At 44.1% G+C, this 12093-nt stretch overlaps 1 protein-coding gene across 1 annotated transcript in view; it reads left to right on the top strand.

Moving 5' to 3' along the window:
- Positions 1–12093, top strand: part of VMP1 (vacuole membrane protein 1) — a 62933-nt gene that overhangs the window by 49648 nt on the left and 1192 nt on the right. Inside the window, exons 10-11 of the mRNA XM_071448079.1 lie at positions 1125–1186; positions 11164–11266. Of these exons, the coding sequence (XP_071304180.1) occupies positions 1125–1186; positions 11164–11266 (165 nt within the window). The remainder of the gene's footprint in view (positions 1–1124; positions 1187–11163; positions 11267–12093) is intronic.

The raw sequence follows: 12093 nt of genomic DNA, 5'->3' as shown, positions 1-12093 counted from the left end.
AGATTTTCATATTTAATATCATTGTGCTAAGCTGGTTTTGAAGAGTTTTAGGATACATTTTGGATTAGGGTTAGGACTGTGATTATTAGGGACTGTGATTATTCTGTTCCATCACAGGTGCCCAAAGCTCTTTTCTTTTTTCCTGTTTCTGTCTGAATCAGGGTTATTTTCCCCTCTGTGATGGTGTTTGTGTGAGGGGCTGTGGATTTCCCTGAATTTCTCGGACGTTGTTGACAGAGTAAAGTGACCTTGAGCTTCTGGGAATGGGAGTTTGGGGAGGATGAGAATGGGCAGCAAAAACACGGCAAGAAATGCAAACTGTGAGCAAACAGGGCCAGAAAGGGAACAGCTCTTCTTTGCTCTCCTGCCTCTTCTCTGAGGAGTAAAATAAAAAATATTGAAAATACTGAAATATTGAAAATACTGAAAATATTGGAAATATTGAAAATATTGAAAATATTGAAATTGTGAAAGTATTGAAAATACTGAAATAGTGAAAATATTGAAATAGTTAAAATATTGAAAATACTGAAAATACTGAAATACTGAAAATATTTGAAATATTGAAATAGTGAAAATATTGAAATAGTGAAAATATTGAAAATACTGAAAATACTGAAAATATTGGAAATGCTGAAATAGTTAAAATATTGAAAATACTGAAATACTGAAAATATTGGAAATGCTGAAATAGTTAAAATATTGAAAATATTGAAATAGTTAAAATATTGAGAATACTGAAATAGTTAAAATATTGAAAATATTGAAATACTGAAATATTGAAAATATTGAAAATACTGAAAATACTGAAATACTGAAAATACTGAAATACTGAAATATTGAAAATACTGAAATACTGAAAATATTGAAAATACTGAAATATTGAAAATACTGAAAATATTGAAATATTGAATACTGAAAATATTGAAAATACTGAAATAGTGGGAATATTGAAAATATTGAAAATATTGAAAATACTGAAAATACTGAAATATTGAAAATATTGAAAATACTGAAATATTGAGAAAGAAAGGAGAGCAGGGAAAGGCAGGCAGGAGCTGCTGGGGAAGGAGCCCAGGGTGGCTCCAGGCTTGGTGTGACTGCTCTTGGTTGTCCTTCCACAGAAACTCTTTGTCATCATCACCTTCAGCAAGCACATCGTGGAGCAGATGGTGGCTCTCATCGGGTGAGTAACTCCCAGCTCAGGAATTCATTCCTGCCTGCTCCCAGCAAGGGGAAAGCCCTGCAGAGGCAGCTCAGGGGCTCCTTTGGTGCAGGGTTCAGCTCCTTCCCCCAGCCCCTGCAGGTTCAGGGCTGTGGGATCAGCACAGAACTTCCAGCCCAAACCAAAATTCAGCCCCTCCACTCCCACATCCCTGCATTTTTGGGGTGTCTGCCCTGGTTTTCTGCAGGGTGTAGTGGGTAAAAAATGAGAATGTTTATGGAAAATTGTATTTATAGAAAAAAAAATCAGAGAATGCTGTGGTTCCGTATTAAAAACCTGAGATTTTAAGCAGTGTTTAAGGTTGAAAATAAACATCCTCCTTAAGTGGAAGTACCTCATACATTTACAACATCAAATCACTCATAAAACACCAGAATGAGAAATTTGGTCTGTGGAGCTTGGTCCCCATTCTGTTAAATTCTGTAGAAATGGACAAAGTGTCCTGGTTTTGAGAAGGTTTGGTTTGGGTTTTTTAAAACTAAAATGAATCCAGCCTAACATAAATCCATAAAACAAATGTTGAGGTGTTGCTGCTTTTACAAAGTCTCTTCTCTGGGGTACATGGATATTTTGCTGCCCAAAGTGTAATAACTATTTTCACATAAAAACCACACTCCTCAAGAAAAGTTTCAGGAGAGGAATGTCTGGAAATAATTCCTCTTAAACCAAAACTCCAAGCAGTGATGATGAAAAAGAAAAGGAGTGTCAGAAGAACCTTGCAGGGCATTTCACTGATGAAACAAATCCTGGTTTTATTATTCCAATCATCTGCTGTCTACCAAAACTCAAAATTAATTTGTTGCTGTGAACATTATTTTCAAAAAGAGAGGGAGAGAGAGAAATGTGGTTTCTTTTAAGCATCCTGAGTTTTTCTCAGCATCAATCACTGCAGACATTTTGATCTGCCCCTAGCTCAGGTACATTTCCAAGGATTTACTCTCCTGTGGATGCTTTCAGCCAAACCCAGTAGATTTTTCCTACTTCATCTGTCTTGGAGATAATTTTGCATTGAATTACTTCGAGTGCATTCACAGGAGCTCTGCTGGACTCGGGTTTTATTGGAGGCTTGATGTCAGAGGTAAAAAATGTTCCTGGGAGACAGTGAGATTTTTGGAATGTCCTGGTACCCTTGACTTTGCTCGAGCTGTCTCCAGCATTACCTCATCAGTTTCTGGTGGAGGGAGCCTCAAACATGTTAAACAATACCTTGCCCTAAAAGCCCTGTTATTGAATTAAAGCAGAGCTCTGTTTCATGGGCACTAACTTCATTTGAATCAAATCCTATCCACCACGATGACTTTTAGGCTTTGCTTTGTCAGGGCTGTTGCTCTTAAACAATAGGAAATGTCTGAGCACAATACCTGCAAATAATGAACAATTTGATAGCCAGGATAAATGGAACCTAGACAGAAGATTAAGTTGTGAGATAAAGTCTGAGAAAAATCTGATTTTATAAGCCAGGGAGAATTTCTTGACAATTTTGTGATTTTTATTCAAAAAGCAAAACTGATTTATGTGCAGACCTTGTTTTTATTGTCACTGGGTGCTGCTGGGTCCCTCACTGGGCCTGCCATAACCAGGCATTTCATATCATTTAATTTGATTTTACAGTTTTGTCTAGGTCTCCTTTACAAACAGATCATAAAATACTTTTCCTATTCATTAAATAAAAAAAGGAAACGGAAAAGAAAACATGGCAGGAAATTAAGAAGCTGTTTACAGAAAATTTTAAATTTTGGTAGGATTTTTTGGCAACAAACCTTGTTGGGAATGAGTGGGTTTGAGCAGTGGGGGTTGTATGAGGTGCAAATCCAAGCTGAGGAGGATTTCCAGAGGTGCTGGAGCTCCCTGGGGCTGGGAATTCCCAGCCTGTCCCAGCAGCTCCTGCTCTGGGCTGGGAGAGGACCCTGCCCTCCCTGGGCTCTGCTGGGGCAGGGGGCTCTGGAGTTGCTGTGTGTTCTGTCCCTTCAGCAAGGGTTTATTGCTGGTTTTATAAAACTCTTTAATTTCCTCGTGTGCTGGGGGGTTCTGGGCTCCCCCATCTTTCTGTTCCTGTTTTTCACCTCCAGCTGTTGGTGAAGTCCCACTGTGCAGAGTGCTCCAGAGCAGGGTGATGTTCTCTGGGAAGGGGCAGCTTTAAATGTGGGTTAAGAATTCCCAGAAAACTGCTGAAGAGGTAGTTCTGAAAGCACACAGCATCCCCTAAACTGTAGGATCCATTCTGGTGGGAAATGGTCAGAAAGAAAGAAAAAATCTACATTTTTTTAGGGGAAATCCCACCCTGCCCACACAGATTCCCTCTGGCTGTGGTTAATGGTGAACTCCAGGCTGGAGGGTCTGGGATTGTTCCTGCAAGAGGTGCTCAGGCCCAGGGCTGGATCCTGCAGCAAAACCAGTGAATTCCTGCCTAAATCAGAATCCCAGAATGGTTTGGCTTGGGAGAGATCCTAAAGCTCATCCAGTCCCATCCCTCCCCTTCCACTGCTGGCCTGGGACACTTCAGGGATGGGGCATCCACAGCTTCCTGATGCCTTGTTAGTTCTAAAAGACTCATTATTCACTTCATTACTGACTGCATAAACTGGAGTTCAAACAGAAGCCAGTGAGATTTTGCTGCTTTGCTTTTTAAGTCCCTTCTCGTGGGTGTTACCTCTGAGAATCCAACAAACTCTGGGAAATCCACCCAAAAACATCAGTGCTCTTGAAGTGTCCCTAACCCAGTGGCTTTTGTGGAAGATCTCCCCCCCTTCCCAGCTCTGCAGGGCAGTGGCAGTGATTGCACAGTGAAAGAAAAGCAGTTTTTTGGTCCCAGGTACTGGAAGCTTTGCCTGGACAAACCAGTTTGCTGCTATTTCTTGTGCCATAATTCATGGCTTACAGCTTAATCTCAGTTGATGCTGGTAAAGGGAGCGTGGTGTTCCTTTCACCAAAAAAGCACAAATGAGATCATGGGGACTGAGCTAACTGGAAAGTTTGCTTAAAGATTGTTGGGGTTTTTTTTAGTCAAAAATAATTTACAGTACAAGTTGAGGTTATTTCTCTAGAGCACAAGGCAAGAATTGATAAAGGGACAAGCAGAAATCTTGTCCTGGGCTGGGAAGAGCTGGGCAGTGGCTTCACAGCCTCCAGGGAGGAATTTGGGAAGGTTAAACCAATCCCCTTGACATTGCTGGTTGAAAACTCAACAACCTCCCTGCCACAGGTACACCAGAAACCTGGGGCATGTGTCCTGAGCACAGCAGAGCAGCTGCACACAAAAATGGCTTTATTGCCCTGAAAGGGACACAGATGTGGCTGAAATCTGAGGAGCTTTGGTGCTGAAAGGCTGCCAGTGGATCACAACAGAATTAGAAGAGTTTATTTGCAAAAGGCTCGAAGGATTTTACTGAATAAGCAAAGGTTTTTTTCCCCTAAATTGAGTTTTTCAAAAAGGAATCTTTAAAAAGCAAGCAGAAGTTTGGTTCCAAAGAGCAGCAGTGAGCAGAGCTGAGGACGGGCAGGTCAGAGATGTTGCAATTCCTCGTTTTGAAAGCACTGATGGAACATAACAGAACGTCCCAGGGAAGAGAGCCCTGGAGCCTCCTGGGCTGCCCTGGCCCCTGGAGCGTGGCTCAGGTGAACCAGGACAGAGCTGGGCCCATGCTACCCCTGGAACCTCCTCCAGGATCCTCCTTCCCCCATCTCAGAGAGCAAATGAAGCTTTTAACCCCAAAACCTCCCTGTTAAACCTGACCATAAAGCAGATTTATTTTCTGCAGCTTCAGAGCTCTGGGCACGGGGAACAGCTCAGCCCCAGAGCTGAACTGGGGCTCTGCCTACTCCAGGTTAGGCTGCACAGGGAGCTGGGCCCAGCTTTGGGGAGCCCTAGACCCCAGGGCTCAGGTTTGGGGCAGCCCCAGGTTTCCTTAAACCTAATCCAGGTTTTGAGCAGCCTCAGCTCTCAGGATTCAGGTTTTGGGCAGCCCCAGGTTTCTCTAACCTAAACCAGATTTTGGGCAGCCCCAGCCCCAGGTTTCCCTAAGCCTAATTCAGATTTTGGGCAGCCTCTGCTCCCAGGATTCAGGTTTTGGGCAGCCCCAGGTTTCCCTAAGCCTAAACCAGGTTTTGGGCAGCCCCAGCCCCAGGTTTCCCTAAGCCTAATTGAGATTTTGGGCAGCCTCTGCTCCCAGGATTCAGGTTTTGGGCAGCCTCAGGTTTCCTTAAGCCTAAGCCAGGTTTTGGGCAGCCCCAGCCCCAGTTTTCCCTAAGCCTAAGCCAGGTTTTGGGCAGCTTTAGCCCCAGTTTTCCCTAAGCCTAAGCCAGGTTTTGGGCAGCTTTAGCCCCAGTTTTCCCTAAGCCTAAGCCAGGTTTTGGGCAGCTTTAGCCCCAGTTTTCCCTAAGCCTAAGCCAGGTTTTGGGCAGCCTCAGCCCCAGTTTTCCCTAAGCCTAAGCCAGGTTTTGGGCAGCTTTAGCCCCAGTTTTCCCTAAGCCTAAGCCAGGTTTTGGGCAGCTTTAGCCCCAGTTTTCCCTAAGCCTAAGCCAGGTTTTGGGCAGCCTCAGCCCCAGTTTTCCCTAAGCCTAAGCCAGGTTTTGGGCAGCTTTAGCCCCAGTTTTCCCTAAGCCTAAGCCAGGTTTTGGGCAGGCCCAGCTCGCAGGGCTGAGTCAGGCTCAGGCTGAGCCCTGTGAGTCACTGCAGGGTCCTGCTGGTGGTGGAGCCTCGGGGAAGTGGATGGTTTAAATACTGTGAGAATCTTTATCAGCACAGGAAATGACAGCTCATTAAAATACTAACCGTTGAGCCAGTTTAGATCACTGTCTGGAAAAAAATTAACCATTGAAGGCTCAGAGGGCTCACCCGAGGAAAGGTGCCCTGTTGAGACAGGGGACACGTTATGCAAATGAATCAGCTTTGCTAATTGGCCAGTGGCATAAAAATATTTCCACTGGAATCTGTTTTTCAATGATTTTAAAATACCTGACTTCCAAAGAAGTTGATCCCACTGTGCTGGAGTGAAACTTTTGAGGAAGGGGTGGCTAAAATACCCTAAATACTAAAATCCCCAAATCCAGTGCCTATTCCTAAATGTTTCATTGCTTTGGAGCTGCAGGATGGATTTTCCTGGTGTTCCCACAGAGGGATGGAGAAATGGGAATCTCACACAGTGGGTGTTGGTGGGATTGTGATGTTTTCCACCAGGGCTGGGAAGGTGAAAGCCTCTGCCTTCCCCTGTGGCCTGGCTGTCAATAATCCACTGCACTGAGCTGTTTGTAAAGAGCTGAAGGTCCGGGCAGGGAGGAGCCCATCCCAGCACGTTCCCTTGCTTGTGGCATCCCTCGGTGCCTCTCCCCTCCCTTTTCTGCAGCAGGAGATAATCCCTGGCCTTGGGCATTGCTGCTGTGTCAGAGCTCGGCCCTGTGCTCCTCGTGTGGAGCTCTGCTGCCATTTCCCAAAGCATGAATTGCTCTGCCTCTTTCGGCCCAAGAAGCTGAATCTGGGCAAAAGCTGCTGCTGTTTGCCCCAGTGTGTGGAGTCAGAGGGATTTTCCAAGCTGAGGGCTGTGAATATTGGAGGGATTATCCAGAAAGTGCAGCCTGACTCAATATTGCATCACCTTCCCCAGGTGTGTCCAGCCTTGTTTGCACCTCCTGCTCCCCCACGGGGCTCTGCTTTCCCTCCGGGTTACAATTTCTGTGATTAAATTAAATTAAATTGAATATTAACTCCCATGTTTGTGACCCCCCAGTGCTCCCAGTTTCCTGACATCCCACTGGGATGGGTCCCAGTTGCTCTCAGGGCTCAGACTCGGGGCTGGCTGCTCTGAGGTTCCCATTTCCATCTTTAATTCCATCAGGAGCAGTTTGAGAACAGCTCAGGGTTATTCATCAGAAACTTCTGTAAACTTTTAAATTTTCACTCATGAAAAATCCCATGGTTTTGTTCCCAAAATTTGAGTCCACAGTGGCAACATCTTTTTTTGGAAAACACTTGGGAATTCCACCATTTCCCCCTGGAAAAGTGAACAAATATCCCCATATGCTTTGCTCAAATGGGAATTTTATATCCTAGTGTATGGTGTGAGAGATTTTTTGTGAGATATTGGTGCAATGACACTGACACAGCATTTGATAGAGACTGTAATTGAGGATTTAGCAGAGTTGGAATTAATTCTCTGAGTGTTCCCAACCTCTCCAAGCACAGGTTGAGAGATTTCAGTCACTCAGGAGCAACCCATGCTCCTAAAGACCTTGTAAGATTAAAATTATGTCTTCCAGAAATGCAAATACCATTATTAAATCGTTATAAATAAGCATTTTAATATTAGTAAAAATGCAGATGACTGGAATATCAAACAATTTCCTACTTTTTGTGAGCTGGCCCAGGGAAAACACAATTCTTTCTCCTCTGGGTTGGTGCTTCATCCTGGTGCCTTTGAGAAAAACTTTCCTGTGGTTCCAAAGGTTCTGTTTAAAAGATTTAAAGTTACCAAAAAAATCATTTAACAACCAGTGAAAGGCATTTGAGGTGCAGCTGCTGACAGGTGTTCTTGGAAAAGCAAATTAATAAATTTAAACTCAGATTTGCTGTAACTGGACTGGAAGTTTTTGGAGTCAGACTCTGCAGGTTCTTGGTGTAACTTTTAAAATAATCCTCGAGCAACTTTGCTGAATTTCTGTCATGTGCTGCTTCAAACAGATGGGGAGTGTTGTTTTATTTATTGGAACAAGAGCTTTAGAATTTGTCTTTTGGATAGAAATTGTAGCTCTGAGTTTAAAAAAAGAAAAAGTGCATCTGTTTAATTACAAATACCAGGTAATTGTTCTGAAAACAGGCACCAAGAGTGTTTCTTCAGTGAATCCTAATTTTTTTATGGGTGTTTTCTGTTGTATTATTAGAACAGAAATCATGGTTTTTGACTAAAATGTTACAATTTTAGTGAATTCAGGATTACCAGAGGCTGCTGCAATTTCGGGGAGCCTGTTCTCATTTTCAACTCCTTGTGAAACACTAAAATTTAGCAAAGAATCAGGATGAATCCTAACAAAAAATTAATATTTAACATTAAGAGTTTCTAAAACAACTTCTGGATGAAAACAACTTCTGAATCAGAATTTCTCCTTCCATATTGTGGGTTTGAAAGCCGCCGGGTTTGATTCCCGAAGGAGCACAGGGAATTGGATTATTCGGGGTTATCTTCCAGCATCTTCCTGCTGCAGTGCCGGGAAATTTGCGGGATTTTGGAGGTGCTGAGTGCAGGAATTGTGATGCAAATCTGGCCCTGCCTGGTCCCACCCGGATCCCACAAAATTCATCCCCAGTTCCCCCTCCCCTCCTCGGGTCAGCACCCGAGGGGTCTCTGGGCTGGATCTGGGAGCTTTGCAGGGATATAGAACTCACTTCAATCAAATGAAATTATTTTAAAGATTTTTATATTTAAGATTATGGATATCAGGTGAAACATAAGTGGACGATTAAATGGTTTATTTTTTAATTAAACTAATTAATTTTTAAATTAAATTATTAAGTTTTTTCCAAAAAAGCACCAGTAACCAACACTGTGCTGCTGAGATGGGATTTCAAGAATTTCATGTGGCTCCCTGATTTTCTAGGTTTTTCCTCTGCTTATTTTTTACTCCCCATTTAAATCTGGGCACATTTTTTTCATAATTAAAATCTTTACAAATGTACCAAAAATAGGAGCTGAGGTCCTTGCATTTAGGATCTTGCAGTTCTTCAAAATTGCTTTGATAAAATTACTTTTGTGCACTTAACAAACAGCCGTGCCCAGAAAAGGAAGTAAAAAGTGAATTATTTAGTGAGAAAATTTTTGAAATATTGTTTTGATGCACCAGCAGCTCCTCAAGGCTCTGCTCTTGGGTTTCATGTCTTTGTTCTGTGCTTAATTTGATTTGGGGACTGACCCAGTTCAGTTTTCGGTGAGGAACGGAGTCATTTGAACACCACCCTGTTAATCATTGATCCCTCACCATTTAAATATTCCTCATTTCATAATCATGCAGCAGTTCAAAAGTAAACCATTACCTTGCAGTCGCTCCTCAGGCCTCCCAAGAATTGGGTGAGAAAGAAAAGAAACCTCAAAATGTGGCCAATGTTCCCGGCGTGACTCGTCCCGCCGGCCCTGGGAGAGCTTTTCCCAGTGCTGAGACACCTCAGGATCATTGGAATCCTCTGGAACATTGACACATCTTGTATAAAATGGATAAGGGACGTGCTTTGGGCACTATAGGTTTTTTTTTTTCCCAGAATTTTTACCAGTCTGGGCACAGAATTTCCTCACCCGGCGGTGAATCACCAGGGAAGCGACCTTTTGCTGGGAAATGGGTTCAAAAAACCTCCTTTGCCCCCGGCCATGAAGGAAATAAATAGATTTACTGGAGGAGAATGAGACACTTTGTTTCGTGCTTTTCATAAATTCCTAAAATTAGAAAGCTGTTATTTTTTAATTGGGCTTCGGCCTGGAAAAGAGAATATGGTGTCAGAGCAGGAGGCTGAGGGGAAGGGTTTGAGATGGGCAATTGTACAACTCCGTGCAGTTACACCTGGTGTACCTCGGCTCTGAAGGGTTTTACTAAACCCTCCCTGGAGGAGCAGCAGGAGTAGTGGGTATAATAAAACCAAATAATCAAAATTCAGGTGAGTTTTTTTTAATGTAGAAGACCACATGTACGTTAATGTATAATGTAGATTTCTTTAAAATGAAGCAAAAATCAAAATCTCTCTTCTCTTTGCAATTGAAGTGATCAGTAATGGGAACTGCCCCGTGGCTGGGGCGGATCCAAGTTTGGGCATGTTCTCCCCACACAGCTCAGGCCGTGGGGCTCTGCTGTTCATTTCACATTGATATTTGAATTCGGGGAGTTGAATAATGTAGAAGAACACAGTGATTTATTTAAAATGAAACAAAATCAGAATCTCTCTTTACAATTGAAGTGGTCAGTAATGAAAACTGCCCCGTGCTGAAGTTAGGATGGGGTGGGTCCAACTTTGGGAATGTTCTCCCCACACAGCTCAGGCCTGCTTATCATGTACAATTTATATTTGAATTTGGGGACATTTTGAAGGGTTGTGACCATCCTTACAGCGCTTTGGTTCTCCTGCTAAGCAGGATTTAAGGAAAAGTTGCTGGGAAGGCTGGAGGCTGCCGAGAGCCGAGTGCTGCCCTTCTCAACCCGGGCTGGTCCCGGCTTTAGGAGTGGGGCTTTGAGCGGGCCCGGGCCGGGGCAGCGCTCGGGACTCGGGGCTGAGGGTTCGGGGCTGAGGGCTCGGGGCTCGGGCTCACAGGGCTCGAGGCAGCGCTGAGGGCTCGGGGCTCAGACTCGGAGCCTCTCCTTTGTTCCTTTGTTAATCCCGGCTCGGGGGAGGCGCTCCGGGATGGCTCCCGCATTCTTTCGGGGCCGGGATGACGCACGGCTTGTCCTAAAAAGGACTTGGCCGGGCAGAGGGGCCGGCTCCGTGAGGGAGAGGGGCGAGGCCTGGGCGAGCAGTTTCTTTTTTAACCGAGGGATGACACAAGCCCCAGTCATTTCCTCATTAATCGGTTCAAACCAGTTCTTACAGGAACTGCCGCTGATAAATGTTGGACTTCTCCGAAGTCATTCATTGGGTTCTCGGCGCTGCTGCCTCCCAGGAAATGCTCCGGCTCTCGGCTTCCTCCTCTCTTCCCAGCGCTGCCTCGCTCAGAAAGATTTTTCTTTTTAAGCACTTTTTGAGGATCTGGGGAAATGCATCCCTCCCGAAGTATCAGATCAAAAGATGAAATGCGATTTATTTCGTGGGGTTCTGTTTTGTCGAGTAGCTTCGAGTTCTCTGCTGAGTTGTGTCTCAGCCTGAACTTTGTTCTGATTAGGTAAAGTGGTAAGTTTAAAAAAAATGTTTTTTCTTTTTTTTTTTTTTTTCCTCCTCTATTTTGTCTTGTTCTCTGGGATGAACTTTCCATCAGTGCTATTCCGAGTATAGGTCCTTCTCTTCAGAAGCCATTTCAAGAATATTTGGAAGCTCAGAGGATAAAACTTCACCACAAATCCGACAGTGCTGTGCCACAGGTAAGACCCTCCCTCCCTTTGCCTCCCTCCGTCCCTCCCTCACTTTTTCCTTCCCTGCCTTCCTTAGACTTGTAGTTTTTACAATCATAACTCCCCATTCTGTTTTTCAAAGATCTGCACTCACCCAGGGAATAGATAAAAATCTCATTTTAAAAGCAACCTGGGATTTAAAAATATTGTGTGCTACTGGATTTAAATTCTTTAGAGAAAAAACGAAAGTATAAATCAAAACCGGTGGCTTGTCTTGCCTCTGCATTTAGCTGCCTCTTTAGAAAGTTAAATTTAAGGACAAAAAAGTTGCCTTTCCACGTGAAATGGTAACTGGGCAGCACCGATGCTTCAGAAGCCGGTGGGATCTGTGGCTCAGTGGGCAGTAAGAGAATTAAACTCCCCAGGCCTTGAGTCTTTGAAAGGAAAAGAAATTACAGTGTTCGGGGCAGGTACATGGAGGCAGAGGTGCCCTTTGATATGAAAAAAAGTATTTAAAGTTTTTGAAAACTTGCCCTGAATTTTCAGTGGGACAGAGCAGCTTTGACATGAAATTCTTCAGGCTGCTGAGGCATTTTGAGGTGAAATCCAGGGATCCGAGTGACATTTCACGTGCAGAACTCGCAGCTGTTGGGAAGGTCCCTTTGCCCGTTTGTTACCACGAAAGAGCCGGGGCTGGGGAGGCTCTGCCGGGCCCAGGAAATGCGCGGGGATTGCTGAGCTGGGCTTTGCTGCCCTCCTTTGACAAAAAGCACAACTTGGAATTCCCGTGAAGAAAACGCGGCCGGGAACTTCGGGGCCACCAAAGAGTGGGATCCTAACGGGGAGATAACCCAAAA

This window comes from Agelaius tricolor, unplaced genomic scaffold (genome assembly GCF_023055355.1).
Source record: "Agelaius tricolor isolate 1412-34295 unplaced genomic scaffold, bAgeTri1.0.p SCAF_25, whole genome shotgun sequence".
NCBI classification, from domain to species: Eukaryota; Metazoa; Chordata; class Aves; order Passeriformes; family Icteridae; genus Agelaius; species Agelaius tricolor.
The sequence above is the reverse complement of the archived record's forward strand: the minus strand, read 5'-3'. Positions and strand labels throughout refer to the sequence as shown.